This window comes from Raphanus sativus, unplaced genomic scaffold (genome assembly GCF_000801105.2).
Source record: "Raphanus sativus cultivar WK10039 unplaced genomic scaffold, ASM80110v3 Scaffold0070, whole genome shotgun sequence".
Lineage (NCBI taxonomy): Eukaryota > Viridiplantae > Streptophyta > Magnoliopsida > Brassicales > Brassicaceae > Raphanus > Raphanus sativus.
In genome coordinates, this window is record NW_026615393.1 from 59,589 (window position 1) to 76,366 (window position 16,778).

Below are 16,778 nucleotides of genomic sequence, written 5' to 3' on the forward strand. Positions count from 1 at the left end.
GCTAAACAAAAAGCTGCGTCTACACGGTGTGTCCAAAACACAAGGACAAACAAGCAGTAGCAAAAGATGAAACAAGTGGGGTTATTCTTCTAATTCACCTAGTTAATATTAAAACAAGAACGTCCAGAACAAAGCAGCAGAATCACAAAGTCTCTCCTACGTTATAACTACTAGATAGAGTTCAATAATAGTAAAGATAAAATGCTTCTTCAGACCAGGGAGCTACACCTAGTCACCCTGGAATAACATCTTTTATTCCATAGTTATTATTCTATGTCTCTTCTAGTTCATCTCCATTCCATCTCCAGCTCTGCTGCAAATCGGGCTCACAGCAGCAAAAGACCTCTCAAAAGGAGAAGCATGAAACTGAGCATCACGCCGACGATGACGCTTAACGCAGCTCTCAGAGGGCTCATCATCAAGCTTCCTACGGACTCCTCTAACCGCCTGTTCCTCAGCCGAGGAGAGTGGGAACATCCTGCCACTGGCTCGGCACAAAGAGGTGTGGTTATCATAAAGGATCCTGTTAGAACTGAGATGTATATTGAATAAGATCCGCCCAACCACCCTCTCTTAGCTCCACAGATCGGAGTCTAAGCCAAATACAACTTGCACTCTCTAACTGCCCAGAGGCTAACCAACTAACTAACTTCTTATTATCACTTAGGTCCCTTTATATACTGAGGGCCCAAGTACAATCAAATCAACTAACAACCTTTACTCTACTGCCAGCTCATCCACGGTAACTTCATTTCCTTCTCCTCTTCCGTTTCCCTTCCTCACATATACTCTTCGCAGCATATCAGATCCGCTGGTTGCAGTTCTTGTCACAGACGTGGGTTAAACCGGTTAGCTTGCACCGGTACACGTTCCCGCAAACGTTCTCGTTCTCGCATTTGTAGTCGCATTTGTGACACGTGTCGGGTCCTTCACGAGGATCCAGTATCGCAGACAAGTAAATCACATTGGCGGATGATTTTCCAAATGCCTCCATCGTTCTTCACAATCTGAATGATCCACAAGGTTAGAATACGATGTGCAATCTATAATAATCCGTCACATAAACCGTTTTGCAGATCAAATCGATTTCGTTTTCAGATCTAATCGGAATGAGATAATTGAACGAAATCAATCAATTAGACATATTCGCGTTAAATAATGGGAGAAGATGGAGAGAGAGAGAGAGAGAGAGAGAGAGAGAGAGAGAGAGAGAGAGAGAGAGAGAGAGAGAGAGAGAGAGACACCTGATCAGTTTAGCGGAGAATTCGTAACCCTAATTTTGATTTGATGCGAACTGTATAATAAGCTAGAGAACGAAGTGGTTGAAGAAGACGATGAGAGAGGTCTTTATAAATCAGATTCGTAGTATTTCCTACGGATATAATATAACTCCGTTATTATACAAACGATGGACTTGGAGGATCTATTTAATTTATTACCTATTTCCGGTTCAAATATTTTTGGATTTGGTTTGGTTTGGTTTGGTTGGTAAATTTTCAATTTAGTTATTTGGGTAATTCAGATGAATTATCAAATATTTTAAGTAAATTATTGAATAATTAATATGATTCAAATAAAAAATATGGATGATTCTAATTATTTTAGATATTTGAAATAAAAAAATCTAGATTTTAAAATAATTCAATAACTTTTTTTCTCAATACATTCAAACAATTATATATATATATATATATATATATATATAAAAGCCTCAAAACTACTAAAAAAAATACAAACCTATATATATATATATATATATATATATATATATATATATATATTGTTTTATGTTAGGTATTTTGGTTTGGTTTTTGTGCGGGTCCTCAATTCCAGTCTTTTGCCAGGTCTAGGTGGAGGTATTTATAGATCAGACTCGTACTGTCTTCCTATGGATATAATGTAACTCTGTTAACCAAACAAACGGTGGGGGGGTTACCGGGGTCCACCTTATCCGCTTTTCTTCCACTTCATATCATTTTTAATTATATTTTAATGCTTACTTTAGGAGATTTGATTCATTAAAAATTTCTCGATGTGTTTAGAATTTTTTGGCGGTGAGTTGGGGAATTCACGTGTCACTTCATTAATTGGTTAGGTATATTCGCTTTTAACGTTCAATATTTATTATGCGTGGGCAGAGCATACGGTTTAATAATCAACTTATGTAATTGGGTATTTAAGAGCACCCTTATTGGTGAACCTCCCCTCTCGATTCCCTATGCTCCATCAATACTATTAAAACAGGAACGATATTTATCGACTACTTTTTGGACTATCAAAAAGTGCATGTTGGCCATTTCTCTAATAATTTAATTAATTTAACATATTATATATTTATATATCTAATTTAATTGTAATTAAATATACATAATTCCTTAAATAAACTTAACTTTTTATCTACTTACAAGTATTCTAGATTGGACAATTTCATTGATTTATATTCTATTTTTTCTCTTACAACTAACTTAATTACTATTAAATATATACTATATTCAATCTATTATTTTAATATTTTCAAAATAAGATATCTAAAAAGATATTGTCAAGTATCATTTTCCAAGATTTTATTTTACTAATATCTTTTAATATCTTTTAATATATTTTTATTTAATATGTAAACATAAAATTCTTTTAAATATTTAGTTTTAAATAATAAAATTCGTATTACTATTAATAAAATTATTTACAAATATCTATTCTTTCATTATAAAACACAAAATAATACCCATAATATTTATATTCATAATTAAATTAATACATCAACTAAATATAAAGTGACTTAATTCATTTATTAAATATTTTACATATCATAAAACTAAAGACTAGAATACATTCATGAATTTTACCACATATACTTCAACGTATTAAAACAAAATAGTAAATTAAGATATATAAAATAATAAATAATTACATAGTTAAATTAAAATATTAAACATAATTCAATATAGTATGATATGGGTTGAATGAAATATAGTTAATTTATATAATATTAAAGTAAGCTTTGGCCAAGATAAAAAAAATTACTATAATTTACAGTTTTAAAATATAAGTAAATTAATAAGGACGGGTTATATAAATGAATTATCTTAGTTTCATAAAATTATATTTATTAATTTTAATTTAATTATCTATAAATAAAAAATTAAATAAAAATACATGTATGAAATTTATAATTTCTGTAAATAAATTGTTGAAAAAACTGATTCCGTATATCCGGGTCAGGAAAATATAAATATATTATCTTATTTCAAAAATAACAGAACGGTTTATATATCTCTTGAACAAAAAAGGAAAAATCATAATTGAACTGAAACAGAAATCCAAAACGAAAAACAACCTAAAACCAAAACCAAAACCGAAAACCGAACATCATATTTAAACATATTGGTGAACAAAAAGACGGGTTAAATAAATTTGTCAACAAAATATATATATAAATATCTTATGTCCCAACGAGAATCATCAAAATGCAAACTTTTAAGATTGATAATAATCTCAGACATTTAACAAACCCGAAAGATCAATGCATAAGATGATGGCAAAAAAAAAATCTTCCCCGCCCTTTGAAAGGACGGATCAAACTCTAGTCTTATCTTATTAAATCAGAAACATTACAACTTCTTCTAGGTGGATTTTAAAAGGTGGACCTCATATATTTAAACTAAATGTCTCATTCTTTATATATAATACATACCATAATCTAACTTTGCATTGATGTATTTCCTTAAATACAATTTCTCTCTTTGTCCATATTCCATATATAGTTTTCACTTTTATTACATGTCGATTAAATAAGATAGATACTAAGAATACTAAAAAATTAATCGTACTAGAGTTACCCTATACAATTCATTTTAAATTGATCAGTATACTTTCATTGGCCATATTGATTTTATTTGTACGGATAACATTAGGTAGATAAGTCATAGTCACATACATAAAGATATGACTATTCTTTAACTACGTTGGGTCTAATCTACTTTTTAAAACAAATAACACATATAGCTTTATATATTGTATAGAATATAATAATATTGTATAGTATTATACTTATACAATAATACTAAAAACAAACCAAACTGAAATATAATATATATCGAAAATGCTTTGAACCATTACACACAAAATATATTAGACCTCAGAGATAAAATTCACTTTGAAATTATATAATAATTATTTTTAAAAAAATAAACTTCGTAATGTACAAAAAACATAAGTTTTATATCAGATTTTATGTTACAATAAAAATACACAACTCGCGCTTGCAAAGTGTTATTTTTACATACGAAAGACAGTTTTGATATTGTTTTTTAAACACAAAATTGAATTATACAAACTCGATACTACATAAAACTAAACAATATAGAATACATTTTAAACTGAATTATACATGGCCTTTGCAAAAATCGTAAATAATACCCGAGTGTAAGTTTTATATGATAAATGTTGAAAATACAAAATATATAGCACTATATATTTTAAATAATATATTTAAAATCTACTTTACGTTATCATAAAATTTAAAAATCAAATTTAGTGATTAAACACATTGCTTATTTAAACACATTAGTACACATTGTTATTTATCAAAATTTTATATTAATACATATTGCAATCATATATAACATTTAGTACAAACAAAGATTAAAAAAAAATTGACTTCCGCTCGGTCGAGCGGATCATGATCTAGTTTATTATTATTTTTTTTTTTCATTTGACTTTTGTAAAAAAGATAAAATTAATACTGGTCCAATCGCGGACCACCACGACGCGTGGAGCCCGCAGAAATACGGGGTTTTTACGGTCAACTATTTTGACACAGGTTTATAACTTTTTTTTTTTTTTTTTTTTTGGAAAAACATGTGAACTTCTCTTTAAACCTCTGATGGAGATGCTCTTAATGATAGTGGAAGAGGACGGCAGAAAGAAACATTACGACAAGAGCATGATGCCGTGCAGTAAATGCAGTAAGAACGAGCCACGAGAGGGGTATAACTTTGGGCCTTTAGCTAGTCTAATATTCAGCCCACACGAACAAAAAAAAAGCCAATCGGCGAAAGAATCATTGATATGAAAATTTCACAAAACCGATCAGTCTTGTTTAAACAAAAACTAATTAATGACTTGCGCTTTCTGAACGTAGATTTGTTTTTGAGAAATTATTGGATTCACCAGCTAATGAGAATTGTTTATTTCATACTAGATATGAACCCGTGCAACACACAAGTTTGTTTGATGTTTTAATTTCACGAATCATAAAAAAATTGGAAATATTTTTCTCACGTTAGTTTTTGGATTTTCAGTATATATTGGTGACGTTTTAATAACAATAATCTGTTTTCTTACATAAATTTTGATTGATATTTTATTTCAATAATAATGGTGTTTTAAATGTTATATTGATATTTTTTTTTTAATAAATACTTCACTTTTTGTTATTTTTCAAAATAATATTAGCTATACTTAATTGAAACATATAGAACTGTGAACTCTCTATATTGTTTATATTGTATAAGACAAATTAAAAACGACACAATTAAAAATATTAATATTACATAATACCAGTCAATATATTTTATCGATAGTCAGCTAAATATCGAATATATTTTTAGATAAAACATCATATTTATTTACTTTAGCATTCATAGTGTGACTTTAACATCTTTTTCTATATAAAATATTTTGTACCTCGCTGTGAGTACCCGCTCTATAACTCGCATGACGTACAGCGTGTTACTTAACTCGCTGTCCCAACCCGCTCCAGACTTTGCTCAAGGTTTGCGTGCTTTACCAAGTGCCACAGCGGCTTGGTCTCCTCGGTGCACACACCCGTTCCCATATCTCATGTTCTTCGATGATCTTGTCATGACTAGAGTGGGTGTGTAAGGTCGCTGCGACGACCCGCTCTAAAACTTCATCTTGTACCTCTTGACCAAAGATCATTCTTGACCTCTTTTTCCTCAAAACAGCCTCAAACACCTCTAAAAATTTCACAAAAACACTTTAACATCTAATAAAGACATGTGAATGAAAATACAACCTAAAAATGTCTAAATACTAAACTATATGATCAATTAATTACATGCTAAATGAGTGGTTAAAACAATGCAAATTTATATGACATCAAAAATATGAAATTCAATATCCGCACGGTTGCCCAAATGAAGATTTAGTCTGCATTATTTGACAAAAACTAATTTGTAACTCGTAGCTTAGCTTGCTTAAACGTCTTTCTTCTCGTCTATTCACAATTTTGAATGTAAAGTTGAATTGATGACAGCTATAGGGTAATCTTTACTTAATCCATAAATTATTTATTGTTAGTTAGTCAAAATGCAAATAGCATAGTATATTCTTTGTAAAATAGTTTTAATAATTCTTAAATGGAAATACTATTTCCATAAACAGGTATTGAATGGAAATAAATTATTGTTACTTGTTAGTAAGTCAAAATGCAAATATCATAAAATATCTTTGTGAAATAGAACTTTATAATTCTTGAATGGAAGTACTATTTCCATAAACAAGCATTGTAGAACTTTTTCTTTTTCAAAAAAAAAGAAGGAAAATAAGCATTGTAGAAAAAAGTTCTTTTTTTTTTGAACAATGAAAAAAAGTTCAAACGTAACAAAATACTGTCGTAGAAAAATGGAATTTCTATAATATACAAAGGCCCATTAAAAGCCCATAAAGACCATATGCTTATATTGTTGTAAAAAAAGCCCATAAAGAAACGTCTAATCACACGATTAGCACAACACTCTCTTTGTACTGTTGTATAATTCTGTACGGTCGTTAGGGTTATCTTCATAATTAAATTATCAGTATCGTCTCTCAGTTTGATGTTTCTTCTCATTTGAACTTCTAAGGGAGCAGCGAATTAGGGTTTTGAACGCCATGATTGATATGTTCTTTGTCTGATCATTGGTTGATGATGTGAACTTGAACAGTTACTTATTAAGTATCTGAGATGTATCTTAAGAGTTTTTTGTGTTCGTTCAGTGACTCAGTGCATTATTTATTCCTCATTACCATAAACAATCAAAGGTTCTTATGGAGTCAGTTTCTTATGATGACCTCACCTGCTTTGTTGTTTATGCTTATTTTCATGGTGTTTTGTAGTCATTGTTTATTTTGGTGATCAGATTACTGAGACTCAGAACGATTATCTTATATTTGTTCTTTTTTGTATCTTAGGAGAATGGGGTCAGAAGGAAACATCAAGAACACGGTTGTGACACAAGTAAGCGTTGGTGGGTTTGGGGAGTTAACTACTGCAAAAGAGCTTACAGATTACCTTGAAGAAGAAGTAGGACTCGTTTGGCGATGCAGACTAAAAACTTCTTGGACTCCTCCTGGTTCTTATCCTAATTTCGACATCACTGACACTTCAAACATCCCCACGTTTGATGGCTACAAGAGAGTGGAGCCTCATGCCTTTGTCCATTTCGCGGTTCCTGAGTCAGCAGGTCGTGCAATGGACGCTGCGGGACAATCTAAGCTCATCCTCGATGGCCAGCCTTTGAAAGTCAGCTTGGGGCCTAAGAACCCGTACACGCTTAACCAGAGAAGAAGAACGACAACACCTTATAAGCTGACTGGTGTTTCGATTGAGATTGGGACCTTGGTTGCCCGCGATGAGTTTCTTGTTTCTTGGAGAGCTGAAGGGGTTGATTTCCTCGTAGACCCTTTTGACAACACTTGCAGATTTTGCTTCACAAAGAGCACTGCCTTCTCTTTGAAGGACACAATGATGTACGCTGTGATCAACTGTGATTATAAGTTGGAGCTATTGGTGAGAGACATACGAACAGTCAGGCAGTATAGAACTCTTGATGGCTATGTGCTACTCTTGCAGCTGGCTTCATCACCCCGTGTCTGGTACAGAACAGCCGATGATGATATCTATGAAACTGTTCCCGTCGATCTCTTGGATGATGATGACCCTTGGATCCGTACCACTGATTTTACCCAGGCTGGGGCAATTGGCCGATGCCTTACATATCGAGTGCTCATATCTCCTCGGCATGAGAAGAAAATGAATACAGCCTTGGACTATCTAAGGGCGCGGAGAGTGCATGAGGAGCGTGTGAGGTGGCCTCCCAGGATTCGTGATGAGCCCTGTTTTGGGGAGCCTATTACAGATCATTTCTTCTGCATTCACCACAGGGAAGGAATCTCCTTTGAGATCATGTTCCTAGTAAATGCAGTGCTGCACAGAGGGGTTTTTAACCAGTTTCAGTTGACTGAGCGCTTCTTTGATCTTCTCAGAAACCAACCCAAGGATGTCAATATAGCTACCCTCAAGCATCTCTGTACCTATAAACGACCCGTTTTTGATGCGTACAAGAGGCTGAAGCTTGTTCAGGAATGGATTCAGAATAATCCAAAGCTTTTAGGGAGTCATGTACAGTCAGATGATATCTCTGAGATCAGAAGGCTAGCGATTACTCCAACCAGAGCTTATTGCCTGCCCCCAGAAGTTGAGCTCTCCAACAGGGTACTCAGAAAATACAAAGCTTTGTCTGATAGATTTTTGCGAGTAACTTTCATGGACGAAAGCATGCAGACTATGAACTCAAATGTTCTTTCGTACTTTGTTGCTCCGATTGTGAAGGATCTTACCTCAAGCTCCTTCTCTCAGAAGACCCACGTTTTCAAAAGAGTAAAGACCATACTAACCGATGGGTTTAAACTATGTGGTAGAAAATACAGTTTTCTAGCATTCTCGGCTAATCAACTCAGAGACCGCTCTGCATGGTTTTTCGCTGAAGACGGGAAAACAAGAGTGTCAGATATAAAGACATGGATGGGGAAGTTTAAAGACAAGAATGTAGCAAAGTGTGCTGCTAGGATGGGCTTGTGCTTCTCCTCCACATACGCCACTGTAGATGTCATGCCTCACGAGGTTGACACCGAGCTTCCAGAAATCGAGAGAAATGGGTATACTTTCTCTGATGGAATTGGTACAATCACACCTGACCTCGCTTTAGAGATAATGGAGAAACTTCAGTTGGATTCGCACTGCAGCCCTTGTGCTTATCAGATACGGTACGCCGGTTTCAAAGGAGTTGTTGCTCGTTGGCCATCAAAAGATGATGGAATCCGGTTAGCCCTTCGACACAGTATGGATAAGTTCCATTCTAAGCACACAATCTTGGAGATCTGTTCATGGACCAGGTTTCAACCTGGGTTCTTAAACCGGCAGATTATCACCCTCCTGTCTGTGCTAGGTGTTCCTGATGAAATATTCTGGGATATGCAGGAAACTATGCTCTACAAACTGAACCGCATCCTTGATGACACCGATGTCGCATTTGAAGTTCTGACAGCTTCATGTGCTGAACAGGGAAATACTGCAGCTATCATGCTGAGTGCAGGATTCAAACCAAAAACTGAGCCACACCTACGCGGGATGTTGTCTTCAGTCAGGATTGCACAACTCTGGGGTCTCAGAGAAAAATCTCGAATTTTTGTTACTTCGGGAAGGTGGCTAATGGGTTGCCTAGACGAAGCAGGGATACTTGAAGAGGGCCAATGCTTTATCCAAGTCTCAAAACCGTCTATAGAAAACTGTTTCTCCAAACATGGGTCTCGTTTTAAGGAGACGAAGACAGATTTGCATGTAGTGAAAGGTTATGTAGCCGTTGCTAAGAATCCTTGTCTCCACCCAGGGGATGTAAGGATTCTAGAAGCTGTTGATAAACCCGAGCTACATCACATGTATGACTGCCTACTTTTCCCTCAGAAAGGCGAGAGGCCTCATACAAACGAAGCTTCTGGCAGTGACCTTGATGGTGACCTGTACTTTGTGGCTTGGGATCAGAGACTCATCCCTCCCAGCAAAAAAAGCTTTCCGGCCATGCAATATACTGCAGCTGAAGAAACGAGTAAGGGTCGCGCTGTCAACCACCAGGTCAATATCTACTTCCCCACCATTTTTCCGCTTAGCTGAGATGATGACCCTTAAGATGAATAGATGATTCCAGTATAACTCTATGATATTTCTGAAAGTGCATGCGTGTAGTGGTTATTTACTTATTTATGCTTGCTTCTGAGTTTATAGATTGCATGGTATAGGTTATTAAAAGCATATTGAGTTCATCCTGCAGGAGCTTTGTTGATTCTTATTTTTAGTTATGATCAAGTGCAATAGTATCATGAGGCTAGGGGTTGGCTTATCTAGTAATGATTTCTTTGTTTACTTTCTTCTCTACGCGCTTGCAAAACAAGTATTGGGTAATCGGTGGTTTTTTGTTACAGGATATAATAGAATTCTTTGTAAAAAACATGGCGAATGAGCATTTGGGTACAATATGCAATGCCCACGTCGTTCATGCTGATAGAAGTGAGTATGGAGCCATGGACGAAGAATGTTTGCTACTGGCAGAGCTAGCTGCCACAGCAGTCGATTTCCCAAAGACAGGGAAGCTGGTGACAATGCCTTTCCACCTGAAACCGAAACTCTACCCTGATTTCATGGGGAAAGAAGAGTACCAGACTTACAGGTCGAAGAAGATCTTGGGACGGCTTTACAGACGGGTAAAAGAGGTTTACGACGAAGATGCAGAAGCTTCCTCAGAAGAAAACTCTGACCCGAGTGACATCCCTTATGACACTGATCTCGAAATACCAGGATTTGAAGATTTCATCCCTGAGGCATGGGGTCACAAATGTTGTTACGACGGGCAGCTCATTGGTCTTCTCGGGCAATACAAGGTGCAAAAAGAGGAAGAGATTGTGACGGGTCACATCTGGTCCATGCCTAAGTACACAAGTAAGAAACAAGGCGAACTGAAAGAAAGACTGAAGCATTCTTATAACTCCCTGAAGAAGGAGCTGAGAAAAGTATTCGAGGAAACAAAACCGGAGCAAGAGAGTCTCAGCGAAGAGGAAAAGAACGTCATGTATGAGAAAAAGGCTTCAGCTTGGTACCATGTCACATACCATCCCGAGTGGGTGAAGAAGTCTACAGAGCTGCAAGAACCTGATGAGTCGTCTGGTCATGGAGTGATGCTGAGCTTTGCTTGGATTGCAGCTGACTATCTTGCAAGAATTAAAGTCCGGTCAGGGGAAATGGGAAACAAAATGGACTCGGCCAAGCCTGTTGATGCTTTGGCTAAGTATCTGTCTCAACGTCTCTAAAAGTTTAACGTTCGGAGCGGTAAGGCCACTCTGCCATGTATCTGTGGAAATTCACAGATGCACTTCAATTTTTACTATCTAGCTAGTTTGGATGTGCTTTGTGTTTGTGAAAACTCTCCGTGTGTGATGAGGGAAACAAAATTGCTTGCTGTTTACCATCTAATGGCTTTCTTTGCTTGTGGTTATGTATTCGAAACTATTTTATGTTGTGGAAAGAAAGTGACTTGGCGCTTGCTTAAAGAATATGCTCTTTACAGCTTCATAGATAAAGTATACATTGGTTTACTAAGAAAAAATATTCAAATGCAAATCCATTTTATTTAAAAAATGGGAAATAGATGAAGTGCTATTTCTCTATTTTTCAAAATAATAAAATTTTCACACATATTAATATAATATAATTGTTCAATTTTTTCTAATTTCAATTATAAATGTATATTTTTGTAATTGTCTATCTTATGATTCTAAACCAATTAAGAATTCAATCAATTTTTTAAAAAAATTACAATCATTCATTATTAGTTGGGAAAATATGCATAGAGAATATAAAAATGTATTTTTTTAAAACAAGTATTTTTTGTAGAACATGAAACTTTTGGATGGACACAGTATTTTTTAAGATAAATATATAAAATGAATTTTTAAACTGTTAAATTCTTTTACCAAAAACAGTTTTGATAATTATCTATCTATCGATACTATTAAGTGATTTTGCTTATTTCACTATTTTAGACAAGTTTGTTTATCTATCATGTTTTTAATAATTTTGACTAGTAAATCATTAATTAAAATTATACTATTATTTGGAACTTTATTAAATAAGTAGATCTTGTTTATTTGTCATGTTAATCACAATTTTAGGTGATTCTTACTTATTTTTCATGTTCTTAATGATTTTAACTTATGAGTCATTAATTATATTTATACTATTATCTGAAATTTTATTAAATAAGTAGATATAAGAATTATGATAGAAATCTAAATATTTTTCTCCACCCAAAAAAAAGAGAATTAAGTCAAAACAACTATGAAAATAAGGGCTTCCGTTCGTAAAATTTGTGAAAAGTGTCGGCTAATCCGTATGAGGGGACAAATTATAGTAATTTGTTCCAACCCGAGGCATAAACAAAGCTTTTTGACCCCATATTATAGGGTGGATCTCGAAAGATATGAAAGATCTCCCTCCAAACCGTACATACGACTTTCATCGAATACGGCTTTCCACATAATTCTATATGTATGTATGAAATCGAGTATGGAATTCTGTTTACTCACTTTTAAATTGAATATCCATTTCCCTCCTTTTTTCTGAAAATCGAGATGGAAATAAAAAAAATTCGAATTTAGATTTTTTCAAAATAAAAAAAAAGAGGATCATTAAAAAAATTACATTTGTAATGATGATATTACGTTATTTTAAAGTAAATCAAAATAAAATTGATCTTTGATTCTATTTAAAAAAAGACATACACAAATTTAGAAGAGATAAGATGAAATAAAAAAAATAACTGAAGTTATATAATAGAGTTATTTTTTATGTATTATTTTTTCTTATTAATTTTTTAAAGTAAAGGAAATAGAAAAATCGTGGTTCAATTTGATGTTTTCTAAGGAGAATTGGAATACAGAGGTGAGCTAAGTAAAGCAATGGGAATTCTACAAGAGCCATTCGTTCTTTTTTCTCTGACAGATGGTCAGAACTTCATCTGGGTTCGAATCCTACTAAAGGTCAGATTGCTGAAAAAGAAGTTTATTCAAAAATTCAAGATCTAAAAAATTAACTAATTCACAATTTTAAAATTTAACGAGTTTTTAATTCCCGAATATTCAACTGATTAATTAATTTTTTATATTATATTGTTATAGGATATGTAATTTAATATACATCAATAAATTTGTAAAATGTTTTAATTAGTGTAAAGTCCATTATATGTAAATACTATATACTTTTTATTTGTGATTTGATTATTTTTTCAGTCATTCTCAAAGAAAAGCTATATATATATAATGAATTGGACGTCATTGTATTAATTAAATTTTTTAAAATTCCATAATTCTCAAACAAATAATAAATGAACTAAATTCCATCTATGCCCATCAGATTAATATTGTCTATTATAAGTATACCATGTAATGCATTTTTAGCACATCTATAAATAACTAAACAGAAGTAAGAGTTATACTAAAAATATTTTACTTGAGCTAATCTATGAAATGATATTTTATAAAATATGTGGCTTAGTGTTAATGTGTATAAGTTTATTTTAAATATCTAATTTATGGTTTGTTATAGTAAAATAATATTATATATGATTGCAATTTACATGATTTTCATGAGAACATATAAGACAAAAAAGTCATTTATATCCTAATTTTTTTTTCAAATGTGTTTTGATTAGAAACCTAACTTTATAGTGTTAGATATATTTTAAGTAATATAAAAATAAATAAATGTAACGATTTCTTGAGAATATTTGATTTCTTATATCATATTTCAGAATGTTTTAAAATGAATCTTATATTGTTGATTAAACTAAACTATACCTAATAATTAATATAGCTTAAAATCTCAAAATATGTAAATTTATATCATCCAAGTGATATAACAAAATATTTTTAAATTTAAATATTAGAAATATATCACAACTCATATACGGTAGTCTATTTGAAAAGACTCATATGATAGTTTCTATTTTTATTTTTTTCTCATAATTATGAGATACATGTATTAAAACGATTAATACAATGCAAAACATTTAATTTTATTCTTTCATTATTAACCAATCAAAAGTTTCTATCGATTACAAAAAATTTAGTTTTTCAAAATTATTATAAATTTTAAATATATTCAAAATTTATTTACCGCAAGTAATATTTAAATATCAAAAGTTAATAATATATTCAAAAGTTATTCCACGATATCGTAAGAAGTCATCCAGTATCAAATATTTTAAATATCAAAAGATTTAAGAGGTTCTAGAATAGATTTTACATGTATATATATATTTGTTTTAGTTATCATATTTGTATATATTCATTTTCTAATACATAATTTACAAAAAAAATTAAAAAAAAATTGTAAAGAAAAACTAAGTAAAATTTTAGTACAACATTGGTAAATTTTTAGTAAAACTTTAGAAACTTTTAGTATAAATTTAGAATTTTTTTATTCAAAAGATTTCATTACTAAAATACAGATCAGTTAATTTAAATAAAATATTTTATTCTGAAAAAATAATATTTCCTACTTGAAACAAATAAACAGTCATTTAATTTTTATCAATCATTATTATTACTTTGAATCACTATTTGATAAAAAAAATTAGTTAGATATTTGTGAAGTGTATAGTTATCAGGTAAGTTCCATCTCAAGACCTACGTGTTCGAGGAGCTTGAAGCCGTCCATGTCAGGCATATGAACATCTCTGATTACTATGTCGAGTCCATGTTTGTTCTTCCCTGAGCAGAGACAATGCCATCTCTGCTCTGTTGCATTTCGTTACTGAAAATGTCACAAAAACAAAAAAAAATAGATTTTATATCGAAACCAATAAGATTTTACAGATGGTTTATATTGGATCCGAATCGATTTTATTGGATTCGGGTCGATTTTATTGGATCCGGGTCTATCGGATCAGTTTTTTTCGGTTTCGATTCTTTTGTGTAGAATAATTTTCGACCCAACAAATACTTGTACACTTTCGGTTTGGTTTTGGATCGAATATTTTCGGATCAGTTCCGATTAAAGTTTTTGAATCCGGCTAAAATGCCTAGACCTAAACTGCTAAAACCTGATTATAACAAATCTTGAATAAAAGAAAGATGATTTTGCACAAAAAAAAGAAAATTCCTTAAAAATACACAGACTACATTTTCTTTGCTGAAAAAAATACACGAATTTTTAGGCTTTCCAAAAAATACACAGACTAATTTGGTTGTCCATAAATACATAAACTTTTGAATCAGAGTTAACATCTTCTAACGGTGTCTTAACAGAACGTTAATCAGAGTTAACGTCGTTAAAATCAAGATGTGAAACCTCCAAAATTCAAAAGTTCATGTATTTTATGGACAACAAAATTAATCTATATATTTTTGGGAAACCTAAAAAGTTCGTATAGTTTTTTCAGCAAATAAAAATTTAGTCTGTGTATTTTTAAGGAATTTTCCTTATCTATTAGAATCTTTGGATTTCCTTCGTGTCTGGAATAAGTGTTTTGAAATGAAGAACTTCCACATGTAATCGGTTGTAAAGAAAGATTCAGACTCCTAATCAGTTCCACCTTGGGAGTTCATAGGGAATGGTACTAGTAATCAGGTTAGAGGAAAGATCTAGTGTATCCAATAAAGTAACATCTGTAAACCATCTACGAACCCGATATATTCGATTTGACCTTCCATGTTTGTTATAACGCACAATTTACATTAATAATTTCTTTAGAGACATGACCAGATAACATAAACTTCATCCTCCTTTTATTAGCCAAAAAGCTTGCTTGACTCATGGCAACCGTTGCCTGAATATCTACAAAGTGAAACCATCATTTCATTTAGTAAATATGATCTTTTATTCTAAAGTTTTCACCTTCAATATGTAAAGAATCATTACTAGAATCAGAGTTAGATATCTAGAGTTGATTGCTTAACAAATTAGTGTGGTGAGCTTACAATAACTTATCGAAATGCAACCGCAAATTTGATCAATTTTATGACAGAAACAAAATATAATATTTAGTTTTATATGATCTCTTATAATGTTGTGAAAACTGGAGATTTTTTTTTCAAAATACAAAGGTTTTACTTATTATGATCTACTTATTAAATACAAAATTAAATTTAACATTATCACTTCCCAAATCAGAAATATATACTATATTTGATAAGTGAATATGCTAATTTGTCATTTTCCCATAATTTTATATTTAATCTATTTTATGTTTAATTATTAGTTTTAGTAGATAATTTTAATGATTTAGCTCTATTTTTTTGATGACCCTAGTATCTGGGTGTCTCCAAGGGACTCCCGACTAGCAACCAAGATCGTCCACCAGAAATATGGACTTTTCCCTCCGGGAAACCCGCCGAAGACATCAGACTGGTGATCACCCTATGTTAATTCACCAGTGGCTGAGACTCGAATAATTTTATGCTTAATTATTAATTTTAGTAAATAATTTTAATGATTTAGCTGTAATTTATCGTTATCTTAGGAATAACTAAAAATTATTTGAGAACTGAATTTACTGATTTGTCATTCTCCCCATAATTTTAGATTTAATCTATTTATGCTTAATTATTAATTTTAGTAAATAATTTTAATGGTTTAGCTGTAATTTATAATTATGATAAGAATAATTAAAAAAATTCTAACGATAATATTATAGTTAAATTATATTATTATATTTACCTTAGTAATATTAAATAATATTAAATTATATATATATATATATAACATATACATATCACATAAGATATAACGTTTAGATTAGTTTTTTTAATATAATAATTACGATAAATTAGAAAATGATTTCACTAATTTATATAATCATCATTAATAAATATTTTTTTAATTAGTTTTGGAAAAAATATTTTACATTATCAATATTTATAAAATAAATATAAATCCATGAATA

The 16,778-nt window shown here is 31.7% G+C and overlaps 2 protein-coding genes across 2 annotated transcripts; one reads left to right on the plus strand and one right to left on the minus strand.

The window, feature by feature from the left end:
* Positions 1–282: 282 nt before the first annotated feature.
* LOC130500982 (uncharacterized) lies at positions 283–994 on the minus strand. Its single transcript, XM_056995890.1, has 2 exons — positions 812–994; positions 283–525 (listed from the first exon to the last, which is right to left on the minus strand). Exons 1-2 carry the CDS (start codon positions 992–994, stop codon positions 283–285), a joined length of 426 nt encoding a protein of 141 aa, XP_056851870.1.
* A 6,174-nt stretch (positions 995–7,168) lies between these two features.
* Positions 7,169–11,388, plus strand: LOC130500981 (RNA-dependent RNA polymerase 6). The gene is made up of 2 exons (XM_056995889.1): positions 7,169–9,916; positions 10,264–11,388. The coding sequence occupies exons 1-2, from the start codon at positions 7,202–7,204 to the stop codon at positions 11,143–11,145; spliced, it is 3,597 nt and encodes a 1,198-aa protein (XP_056851869.1). The 5' UTR covers positions 7,169–7,201; the 3' UTR covers positions 11,146–11,388.
* The last annotated feature ends 5,390 nt before the right edge of the window (positions 11,389–16,778 follow it).

What these genes read in the sequence shown, in the direction of transcription:
- LOC130500981 (XM_056995889.1), top strand. Translation starts at nt 7,202, where the DNA reads ATGGGGTCAGAAGGAAACATCAAGAACACGGTTGTGACACAAGTAAGC. An exon ending in GTCGCGCTGTCAACCACCAG is followed by an intron (nt 9,917 to 10,263) that starts GTCAATATCTAC and finishes TTTTTGTTACAG; the next exon opens with GATATAATAGAATTCTTTGT.
- LOC130500982 (XM_056995890.1), bottom strand. Translation starts at nt 994, where the DNA reads ATGGAGGCATTTGGAAAATCATCCGCCAATGTGATTTACTTGTCTGCG. An exon ending in GTGACAAGAACTGCAACCAG is followed by an intron (nt 526 to 811) that starts CGGATCTGATAT and finishes CTCAGTTCTAAC; the next exon opens with AGGATCCTTTATGATAACCA.